The 12,351-nt window shown below is 33.9% G+C and overlaps 1 protein-coding gene across 1 annotated transcript in view; it reads right to left on the minus strand.

Annotated features, from left to right (window-relative positions):
* Positions 1-10: 10 nt before the first annotated feature.
* LOC138204947 (uncharacterized) overlaps positions 11-12,351 on the minus strand; it is a 36,609-nt gene continuing 24,268 nt past the window's right edge. Inside the window, 10 exon segments of the mRNA XM_069160524.1 lie at positions 11-313; positions 414-559; positions 997-1,056; positions 1,196-1,378; positions 1,497-1,745; positions 1,891-2,074; positions 3,094-3,329; positions 3,441-3,537; positions 3,649-3,803; positions 3,887-4,024. Coding sequence (XP_069016625.1) covers positions 269-313; positions 414-559; positions 997-1,056; positions 1,196-1,378; positions 1,497-1,745; positions 1,891-2,074; positions 3,094-3,329; positions 3,441-3,537; positions 3,649-3,803; positions 3,887-4,024 — 1,493 coding nt within the window. The 3' untranslated portion in view covers positions 11-268.

The raw sequence follows: 12,351 nt of genomic DNA on the forward strand, positions 1-12,351 counted from the left end.
TTTACTGGTGTTCACTTTTATTTATTTCAAAGAAAACAAGGATCACACAATTTGATAATTGGCTGTAAAAGTTTTTAAACACGTGTAATTTAATCTCAATTTTAATTCTCAAAAATAACTGCTGCACCTGAAAAATACAAGTGCAGCACAAGAAAATGAAGTTGAATCTCTTAATACTTTGACAATATATACAATAATGTTTAATCTTACAAAATTCCAGAGACTTTCAGGCATCATTACAGATTTACTGTACAAAAGCTGGTGATGTTTATGTGTCTGATTCCCCTGCGAAGTTCGGGTTGATGAAAGCGGGCTGCAACAGAGGAGACGACACAACTCATTTACATTGATAAAAGCGTACCCGGGTCTCTTTACCCAAACGCAACACCACAACACGCCAGTGAGGAACTCACCACGTCGATGTTTCTGCTTGTTCTCGATGGGAAGTGCAAGCCGCTCACTTTGTATCCGCGCACGCCGAACATGTAGTACAGCAGGCCAGCTATCAAGCTGAAAGTCACAACGGCTGCGATGACACTGACGGTTATCACGCCTACATCTGCAGGAGGAGAGACGCAGCATATTCATTCATTCATTGGTTAATTAATTAAAGAAAATGCTAAGGGGGATGTTTACCATGTTTATTTTAGTGCTAACATTTTCGAAGTTGGAACCGACACAAAGTGCCGCTGGGGAGGAATTTCATTAGTTTTGAAAGTAAATCAAACTATTGGACAAATACAATTTTGACCTGCCAGTGGCACTAAATGAAAAGTTAATAATTCCCCCGTCACATTCATGTGTTGTAACCTCAAGTGATATTGTCTGCTAGAAAATGTTATCCCAGTTCAGCCAGCAGCATATCTGGACATTTAGTTCAAAACCTTATTCCAACCTCAAGGTGGCGACAGAGGAAAGGTTGGTGTCCTTGAGATATTTCATGGTGTCCTGCCAAAAGGCCCAAAGAAACACATCATGTGTTGCTCTGTCACTTACTGCTGACACCCGGATCATCAGTGGGAAAAATAGGATTTTTGCCATCATCTGTTGTGTAGTCTGAAAGAGAGTTTCACAAAGATAAACAGTCACTCTGCTGCTCGTCACAACATTTTTGATCTCGGAGTTTAAATTAAAGCTGCAGCGATGACCTCGCAGGCAGCTGAATGTTCCTTCAGAGTATCAGTGGGACTCTTACACTGCCGGTGGCGGCAAGCGAAGCCTCTCTTCTGCAGGCAGTTGTTGTCGTTCCAGCGTCCGTCGGGGTACAGCTCCACACAGTTCTCCTCGGCCACGTCGCCGGGGTGGAAGACTGCATTGGGCTCACCTTGAGCCCAGTTGAGGAAACCCAGAGACGTCTTGTCCGTCCATCCCCACCCAACTGGAAAAGCACATCCCAACTTTTAGCGGGTAGGTTTCTGCTCATGTTTGTTTTTGTCTCATAAAAAAACAAAAAAACCAATGAAAACATTGTTGTTCTTCCTGTTTTCTAAACTCACAGTTGCGGTCCCTGGTGAGCCCGATCCAGATGTTGTGCTGTTTGGTGTAGTTGAGGCTCCTGAGGAACTCCACCTCGGCTCTGCTGTGGAGGGACACCAGCTCCGTCTTGGCAGCCTGGCAGTGGTGTCGGGAGTCGGGCCAAGAGAAGCCCTGCTGACTGCTGAACACGTGGTAACAGTGGCGGCCGTACGGGATCCAGAACGGCAGACACTTCCCGTCGCCGGGGCTGTGAGTCGGAGGCGGGTTCTCTGAAAGACGACGCGAGTCGTATGTTTCAACTTGCACTTTTTTTTTTGTTTTTTGCATTTCATTGTGGGTCTAAAACCAAAACTGGAGAACACCGCTGATTAAAAAAATTAATAAAAAAATCATTTCGGTATTAGTGGGTGATACCTGAGGAGATCTTGCAGATGTACGGTTTAGCCTGGTCGCACTTGGTGTCGTTCCAGGTCCCGTGGAACATGATGGAATTGTGCATGCTCACGCAGCCCTCGTCCTTGGTGTTCGTGGGCTCTCCTGGTCCCCACTGAGTGAAGAACACCGGCCAGCCGTCCGACCAACCGTAGGAACCGTCCTCCTGCATCACAACACCATACGAGAGGGTTAGATCCTCAAAGACGCAGGTGAAGATCTGTCAGGGTCGTGGAGTCAGTCTGGGTTTACATGAAGAAACTAAATCCACAGAACAACTGTGACAACTTCTAGGAGATGCTGGAACAACCTACCTGCCAAATACCTTAAAAAAACAAAACTGTGCAGAAGAATATCAAGGTGATGTTTTAAATGAGATTTCTTTTTTTTAAAAGCATCCTTACTTTAAAAGTAAACGAAAACTTTTGCACAGTCTTGTGTTTTCCTCTAGTCGCCTCTCACAGTACGTCCAACACAGTAGAAGTAAATAGAAATTCACTTGAGGAGGCTCTAATAGTTGAAAGTAAGTAGTTGAAGTACTTTTACCTAAATTGTGTATTTCCATTTTCTGCTACTTTGCATTTATTTCTACATTTCTCAGAGAACACTTTCACTTTTTATTCCACTACATTTATTTGACAGCTGTTGTTACTTTTCAGATTATATGATATTATATATTTTGAACAATTAAACCGGCATTTTCCAAATTATTCAGCTTCTGACTCTCAAAGCCGTCTGGTTGAAGCCTCTTGTCACATTTAAGACATTTGATTTGTGTAAATTGTTATTAATTCCACAAGTGATTTCGTCTCTAAAATTCTCACATGGTTTCATTTAAATAACAATTTGAGCCCCAAACAACCCTTCAACTGTTTCACAAGCCTTTAGATTTATTTGAAGGTCAAAACTAGCTTCACCTCTACCTGGTGCAAAGTTCTACTTACATAAGTGGACTTTCTTAAATTTGGTTCTTTTCCTATTGATATGCTATTTTTACTGATGTAGGACTTTCAGTGTCGGGTTTTAACGTTGTTTTACTGGTATTTTTACTCTAAAGAATATTAGTCCTCCACTTCTGTAAAATTGTGAATGTTTTAAGACAAATACTTTTTCAGGGACATGAATGCCTTTTATATTTTTTAGATATTTAAGGTCGTCTGTAGCGCGACCCGCCCTCTGCGGCACCTTGCGCCTGAGTCCGATCCAGGTGTCGGTTTTTCCCTGCAGGACCACTCCCGCCACGAAGGCATGGTCGTAGCTCATGTCGATGCTGGCCAGGTTGCCGCCCTGCTGCTGGCAGGCGACCTGAGCCTCGTCCCAGGTCGCCGGCTCCTCCACCAGCTTGTAGCAGTTCAGGTACCAGGAGATGTAGCCAGCAGGGCAGGGGCTCTTGGTCGGGGGAGGAGGGGCGACACTGCTCGCTGATGTGGAGGAAAGTTTAGAAGTAAGTCCTCTGCTGCGGTTTGAAAAGTTCTTTTTTTTTTTTTTTTTCCTAGTTAAAGGAAAGCAGAGCCACTGGTGAGTTTACTGACATTTCTTCCTGGAGCAGACGAAGCTGCGGTCCTTGTGACAGGCGTCGTCCCACTTGCCGCTCATCAGGTGTCCGTGAGCCAGCGCCACGCAGTTCTCCTGTTGAGCAGAACAAGAACGTGTCCAACCTGTGAGTGTAAAAGCTTCACAACATTTCCCACCTGCTTTTCTTTCAACCATCATTAACAGACTCTCTAAGTGTAGCCTCACCACTCCGCCTGCATTGTTGGGCTCTTTGTCGTTCCAGTTGGTGTACAGCACCGGGCTCACCCCGTCGATCCAGGCGTACTGATTCTCCACCAAGAGATCCGACAGGCCGATCCACGTGGGGAGCTCCAGGTCCCTCAGGTAACTTGACACGAAGTCTGGAGGAGAGAAGAGAATCTAAATATACAGCTACAGCTGCAGCTACTGCTGCGTATTTTTAGCGGCTGTCTGCCGAGCTTACCGTTCTCATACTGGTTATCGATCACAGCCAGGTTTCCTCCTTGTCCTTTGCACCAACTCTGAGCATAAGACCAGTTCGCTTTGATATCATTTTTTTTCCCTTTGAACATGAAGCACTTGTCCTTAAAACGCAGCCAACCTGCAGGGATGGAGGGAGGGAGGGAGGGAAGGAAGGAAGGAAGGAAGGGAGGAAGTAAATAGGTTGTTAAAGTTGATGCCTACAATCCAAGGTACAGTTACACTTTTGAAAAATGAATAACAATTGAATCATACAAATAACTGCTCTAAACACGAAGGATGCTGAAACTTCAATATCTGGGCCGGACTTCAGGATCCTCCTGAATGAAATCTTGTATTTCTAATTTTATTCCACGACACCACTATGTGTAATATTTCAATACATTTTCTAGAAAAAGCAATTGAAAAGAATGATGGGCACAATAACCAGACAGGAAAGTCTTGATTTTTTTTTTTTTTTTTTTTTTTTTTTTTCTAATAACTTAAAATACCTCATAAATAAAAAATACTTTGTTACGTGCAAAATCTGTGAGTCAACATGCTATAGTAGGATTTTTTTTTTTTTTTATCACTTTTCGGACAACATGTTGTAACTTATGCAGGAACATGCAAATTCCACACAGAAAGTCCCGGGCTGGAATCAAACCCGGGACCTTTAGACTGTGAGACGACAACGCTGACAACTGCACCAATATGCTGGTCAACATAATGTGAACGGAAGTCATACTATAGCATGTCGTCCAAAATATGAAAAAAAAGTCATATTTATAGCATGTCGTCCAAAATATGAAAAAAAAGTCATACTATAGCATGTCGTCCAAAATATAAAAAAAAGTCATACTATAGCATGTCGTCCAAAATATGAAAAAAAAGTCATACTATAGCATGTCGTCCAAAATATGAAAAAAAAGTCATACTATAGCATGTCGTCCAAAATATGAAAAAAAAGTCATACTATAGCATGTCGTCCAAAATATGAAAAAAAAGTCATATTTATAGCATGTCGTCCAAAATATGAAAAAAAAGTCATATTATAGCATGTCGTCCAAAATATGAAAAAAAGTCATATTATAGCATGTCGTCCAAAATATGAAAAAAAAGTCATATTATAGCATGTCGTCCAAAATATGAAAAAAAAAGTCATATTATAGCATGTCGTCCAAAATATGAAAAAAAAGTCATATTATATAGCATGTCGTCCAAAATATGAAAAAAAAGTCATATTATAGCATGTCGTCCAAAATATGAAAAAAAAGTCATACTATAGCATGTCGTCCAAAATATGAAAAAAAAGTCATATTATAGCATGTCGTCCAAAATATGAAAAAAAAGTCATATTATAGCATGTCGTCCAAAATATGAAAAAAAAGTCATATTATAGCATGTCGTCCAAAATATGAAAAAAAAGTCATATTATATAGCATGTCGTCCAAAATATGAAAAAAAAGTCATATTATAGCATGTCGTCCAAAATATGAAAAAAAAGTCATATTATAGCATGTCGTCCAAAATATGAAAAAAAAGTCATATTTATAGCATGTCGTCCAAAATATGAAAAAAAAGTCATATTATAGCATGTCGTCCAAAATATGAAAAAAAAGTCATATTTATAGCATGTCGTCCAAAATATGAAAAAAAAGTCACATTTATAGCATGTCGTCCAAAATATGAAAAAAAAGTCATACTATAGCATGTCGTCCAAAATATGAAAAAAAAGTCATACTATAGCATGTCGTCCAAAATATGAAAAAAAAGTCATATTTATAGCATGTCGTCCAAAATATGAAAAAAAAGTCATATTATAGCATGTCGTCCAAAATATGAAAAAAAAGTCATATTATAGCATGTCGTACAAAATATGAAAAAAAAGTCATATTATAGCATGTCGTACAAAATATGGAAAAAAGTCATATTATAGCATGTCGTCCAAAATATGAAAAAAAAGTCATATTTATAGCATGTCGTCCAAAATATGAAAAAAAAGTCATATTATAGCATGTCGTCCAAAATATGAAAAAAAAGTCATATTATAGCATGTCGTCCAAAATATGAAAAAAAGTCATATTTATAGCATGTCGTCCAAAATATGAAAAAAAAGTCATATTATAGCATGTCGTCCAAAATATGAAAAAAAAAGTCATATTATAGCATGTCGTCCAAAATATGAAAAAAAAGTCATATTGTAGCATGTCGTCCAAAATATGGAAAAAAAGTCATATTGTAGCATGTCGTCCAAAATATGGAAAAAAAGTCATATTGTAGCATGTCGTCCAAAATATGGAAAAAAAAGTCATATTGTAGCATGTCGTCCAAAATATGGAAAAAAAGTCATATTGTAGCATGTCGTCCAAAATATGGAAAAAAAGTCATATTGTAGCATGTCGTCCAAAATATGGAAAAAAAGTCATATTGTAGCATGTCGTCCAAAATATGAAAAAAAAGTCATATTGTAGCATGTCGTCCAAAATATGAAAAAAAAGTCATATTGTAGCATGTCGTCCAAAATATGGAAAAAAAGTCATATTGTAGCATGTCGTCCAAAATATGGAAAAAAAGTCATATTGTAGCATGTCGTCCAAAATATGGAAAAAAAGTCATATTGTAGCATGTCGTCCAAAATATGGAAAAAAGTCATATTGTAGCATGTCGTCCAAAATATGAAAAAAAAGTCATATTGTAGCATGTCGTCCAAAATATGGAAAAAAGTCATATTATAGCATGTCGTCCAAAATATGAAAAAAAAGTCATATTTATAGCATGTCGTCCAAAATATGGAAAAAAAGTCATATTATAGCATGTCGTCCAAAATATGGAAAAAAAGTCATATTATAGCATGTCGTCCAAAATATGGAAAAAAAGTCATATTATAGCATGTCGTCCAAAATATGGAAAAAAAGTCATACTATAGCATGTCGTCCAAAATATGGAAAAAAAGTCATATTATAGCATGTCGTCCAAAATATGAAAAAAAAGTCATACTATAGCATGTCGTCCAAAATATGAAAGAAAAGTCATATTATAGCATGTCGTCCAAAATATGAAAAAAAAATCATATTATAGCATGTCGTCCAAAATATGAAAAAAAAAGTCATATTATATAGCATGTCGTCCAAAATATGAAAAAAAAGTCATATTATAGCATGTCGTCCAAAATATGAAAAAAAAGTCATACTATAGCATGTCGTCCAAAATATGAAAAAAAAGTCATTTTATAGCATGTCGTCCAAAATATGAAAAAAAAGTCATTTTATAGCATGTCGTCCAAAATATGAAAAAAAAGTCATGTTATAGCATGTCGTCCAAAATATGAAAAAAAAGTCATTTTATAGCATGTCGTCCAAAATATGAAAAAAAAGTCATTTTATAGCATGTCGTCCAAAATATGAAAAAAAAGTCATATTGTAGCATGTCGTCCAAAATATGAAAAAAAAGTCATATTATAGCATGTCGTCCAAAATATGAAAAAAAAGTCATATTATAGCATGTCGTCCAAACTATGAAAAAAAAGTCATATTATATAGCATGTCGTCCAAAATATGAAAAAAAAGTCATATTATAGCATGTCGTCCAAAATATGAAAAAAAAGTCATATTATAGCATGTCGTCCAAAATATGAAAAAAAAGTCATATTTATAGCATGTCGTCCAAAATATGAAAAAAAAGTCATATTATAGCATGTCGTCCAAAATATGAAAAAAAAGTCATATTTATAGCATGTCGTCCAAAATATGAAAAAAAAGTCACATTTATAGCATGTCGTCCAAAATATGAAAAAAAAGTCATACTATAGCATGTCGTCCAAAATATGAAAAAAAAGTCATACTATAGCATGTCGTCCAAAATATGAAAAAAAAGTCATATTTATAGCATGTCGTCCAAAATATGAAAAAAAAGTCATATTATAGCATGTCGTCCAAAATATGAAAAAAAAGTCATATTATAGCATGTCGTACAAAATATGAAAAAAAAGTCATATTATAGCATGTCGTACAAAATATGGAAAAAAGTCATATTATAGCATGTCGTCCAAAATATGAAAAAAAAGTCATATTTATAGCATGTCGTCCAAAATATGAAAAAAAAGTCATATTATAGCATGTCGTCCAAAATATGAAAAAAAAGTCATATTATAGCATGTCGTCCAAAATATGAAAAAAAAGTCATATTGTAGCATGTCGTCCAAAATATGGAAAAAAAGTCATATTGTAGCATGTCGTCCAAAATATGGAAAAAAAGTCATATTGTAGCATGTCGTCCAAAATATGGAAAAAAAAGTCATATTGTAGCATGTCGTCCAAAATATGGAAAAAAAGTCATATTGTAGCATGTCGTCCAAAATATGGAAAAAAAGTCATATTGTAGCATGTCGTCCAAAATATGGAAAAAAAGTCATATTGTAGCATGTCGTCCAAAATATGAAAAAAAAGTCATATTGTAGCATGTCGTCCAAAATATGAAAAAAAAGTCATATTGTAGCATGTCGTCCAAAATATGGAAAAAAAGTCATATTGTAGCATGTCGTCCAAAATATGGAAAAAAAGTCATATTGTAGCATGTCGTCCAAAATATGGAAAAAAAGTCATATTGTAGCATGTCGTCCAAAATATGGAAAAAAAGTCATATTGTAGCATGTCGTCCAAAATATGAAAAAAAAGTCATATTGTAGCATGTCGTCCAAAATATGGAAAAAAGTCATATTAATAGCATGTCGTCCAAAATATGAAAAAAAAGTCATATTTATAGCATGTCGTCCAAAATATGGAAAAAAAGTCATATTATAGCATGTCGTCCAAAATATGGAAAAAAAGTCATATTATAGCATGTCGTCCAAAATATGGAAAAAAAGTCATATTATAGCATGTCGTCCAAAATATGGAAAAAAAGTCATACTATAGCATGTCGTCCAAAATATGGAAAAAAAGTCATATTATAGCATGTCGTCCAAAATATGAAAAAAAAGTCATACTATAGCATGTCGTCCAAAATATGAAAGAAAAGTCATATTATAGCATGTCGTCCAAAATATGAAAAAAAAATCATATTATAGCATGTCGTCCAAAATATGAAAAAAAAGTCATATTATATAGCATGTCGTCCAAAATATGAAAAAAAAGTCATATTATAGCATGTCGTCCAAAATATGAAAAAAAAAGTCATACTATAGCATGTCGTCCAAAATATGAAAAAAAAGTCATTTTATAGCATGTCGTCCAAAATATGAAAAAAAAGTCATTTTATAGCATGTCGTCCAAAATATGAAAAAAAAGTCATGTTATAGCATGTCGTCCAAAATATGAAAAAAAGTCATTTTATAGCATGTCGTCCAAAATATGAAAAAAAAGTCATTTTATAGCATGTCGTCCAAAATATGAAAAAAAAGTCATATTGTAGCATGTCGTCCAAAATATGAAAAAAAAGTCATATTGTAGCATGTCGTCCAAAATATGAAAAAAAAGTTATATTGTAGCATGTCGTCCAAAATATGGAAAAAAAGTCATATTATAGCATGTCGTCCAAATATGGAAAAAAAGTCATATTGTAGCATGTCGTCCAAAATATGGAAAAAAAAGTCATATTGTAGCATGTCGTCCAAAATATGGAAAAAAAAGTCATATTGTAGCATGTCGTCCAAAATATGAAAAAAAGTCATATTGTAGCATGTCGTCCAAAATATGGAAAAAAAAGTCATATTGTAGCATGTCGTCCAAAATATGGAAAAAAAGTCATATTGTAGCATGTCGTCCAAAATATGAAAAAAAGTCATATTATAGCATGTCGTCCAAAATATGAAAAAAAGTCATATTATAGCATGTCGTCCAAAATATGAAAAAAAAGTCATATTATAGCATGTCGTCCAAAATATGAAAAAAAAGTCATATTATAGCATGTCGTCCAAAATATGGAAAAAAAAAGTCATATTGTAGCATGTCGTCCAAAATATGAAAAAAAAGTCATATTATAGCATGTCGTCCAAAATATGGAAAAAAAAGTCATATTGTAGCATGTCGTCCAAAATATGGAAAAAAAGTCATATTGTAGCATGTCGTCCAAAATATGGAAAAAAAGTCATATTGTAGCATGTCGTACAAAATATGAAAAAAAAGTCATATTATAGCATGTCGTACAAAATATGAAAAAAAAGTCATATTATAGCATGTCGTACAAAATATGGAAAAAAGTCATATTATAGCATGTCGTCCAAAATATGAAAAAAAAGTCATATTTATAGCATGTCGTCCAAAATATGAAAAAAAAGTCATATTATAGCATGTCGTCCAAAATATGAAAAAAAAGTCATATTATAGCATGTCGTCCAAAATATGAAAAAAAGTCATATTTATAGCATGTCGTCCAAAATATGAAAAAAAAGTCATATTATAGCATGTCGTCCAAAATATGAAAAAAAAAGTCATATTATAGCATGTCGTCCAAAATATGAAAAAAAAAGTCATATTGTAGCATGTCGTCCAAAATATGGAAAAAAAGTCATATTGTAGCATGTCGTCCAAAATATGGAAAAAAAAGTCATATTGTAGCATGTCGTCCAAAATATGGAAAAAAAAGTCATATTGTAGCATGTCGTCCAAAATATGGAAAAAAAGTCATATTGTAGCATGTCGTCCAAAATATGGAAAAAAAGTCATATTGTAGCATGTCGTCCAAAATATGGAAAAAAAGTCATATTGTAGCATGTCGTCCAAAATATGAAAAAAAAAGTCATATTGTAGCATGTCGTCCAAAATATGAAAAAAAAGTCATATTGTAGCATGTCGTCCAAAATATGGAAAAAAAGTCATATTGTAGCATGTCGTCCAAAATATGGAAAAAAAGTCATATTGTAGCATGTCGTCCAAAATATGGAAAAAAAGTCATATTGTAGCATGTCGTCCAAAATATGGAAAAAAAGTCATATTGTAGCATGTCGTCCAAAATATGAAAAAAAAGTCATATTGTAGCATGTCGTCCAAAATATGGAAAAAAGTCATATTATAGCATGTCGTCCAAAATATGAAAAAAAAGTCATATTTATAGCATGTCGTCCAAAATATGGAAAAAAAGTCATATTATAGCATGTCGTCCAAAATATGGAAAAAAAGTCATATTATAGCATGTCGTCCAAAATATGGAAAAAAAGTCATATTATAGCATGTCGTCCAAAATATGGAAAAAAAGTCATACTATAGCATGTCGTCCAAAATATGGAAAAAAAGTCATATTATAGCATGTCGTCCAAAATATGAAAAAAAAGTCATACTATAGCATGTCGTCCAAAATATGAAAGAAAAGTCATATTATAGCATGTCGTCCAAAATATGAAAAAAAAATCATATTATAGCATGTCGTCCAAAATATGAAAAAAAAGTCATATTATATAGCATGTCGTCCAAAATATGAAAAAAAAGTCATATTATAGCATGTCGTCCAAAATATGAAAAAAAGTCATACTATAGCATGTCGTCCAAAATATGAAAAAAAAGTCATTTTATAGCATGTCGTCCAAAATATGAAAAAAAAGTCATTTTATAGCATGTCGTCCAAAATATGAAAAAAAAGTCATGTTATAGCATGTCGTCCAAAATATGAAAAAAAAGTCATTTTATAGCATGTCGTCCAAAATATGAAAAAAAAGTCATTTTATAGCATGTCGTCCAAAATATGAAAAAAAAGTCATATTGTAGCATGTCGTCCAAAATATGAAAAAAAAGTCATATTATAGCATGTCGTCCAAAATATGAAAAAAAAGTCATATTATAGCATGTCGTCCAAACTATGAAAAAAAAGTCATATTATATAGCATGTCGTCCAAAATATGAAAAAAAAGTCATATTATAGCATGTCGTCCAAAATATGAAAAAAAAGTCATATTATAGCATGTCGTCCAAAATATGAAAAAAAAGTCATATTTATAGCATGTCGTCCAAAATATGAAAAAAAAGTCATATTATAGCATGTCGTCCAAAATATGAAAAAAAAGTCATATTTATAGCATGTCGTCCAAAATATGAAAAAAAAGTCACATTTATAGCATGTCGTCCAAAATATGAAAAAAAAGTCATACTATAGCATGTCGTCCAAAATATGAAAAAAAAGTCATACTATAGCATGTCGTCCAAAATATGAAAAAAAAGTCATATTTATAGCATGTCGTCCAAAATATGAAAAAAAAGTCATATTATAGCATGTCGTCCAAAATATGAAAAAAAAGTCATATTATAGCATGTCGTACAAAATATGAAAAAAAAGTCATATTATAGCATGTCGTACAAAATATGGAAAAAAGTCATATTATAGCATGTCGTCCAAAATATGAAAAAAAAGTCATATTTATAGCATGTCGTCCAAAATATGAAAAAAAAGTCATATTATAGCATGTCGTCCAAAATATGAAAAAAAAGTCATATTATAGCATGTCGTCCAAAATATGAAAAAAAAGTCATATTGTAGCAT

This window comes from Embiotoca jacksoni, unplaced genomic scaffold (assembly GCF_022577435.1).
Source record: "Embiotoca jacksoni isolate LCO1_2020_lvr unplaced genomic scaffold, fEmbJac1.0.p SCAF_10, whole genome shotgun sequence".
Taxonomy (NCBI): domain Eukaryota; kingdom Metazoa; phylum Chordata; class Actinopteri; family Embiotocidae; genus Embiotoca; species Embiotoca jacksoni.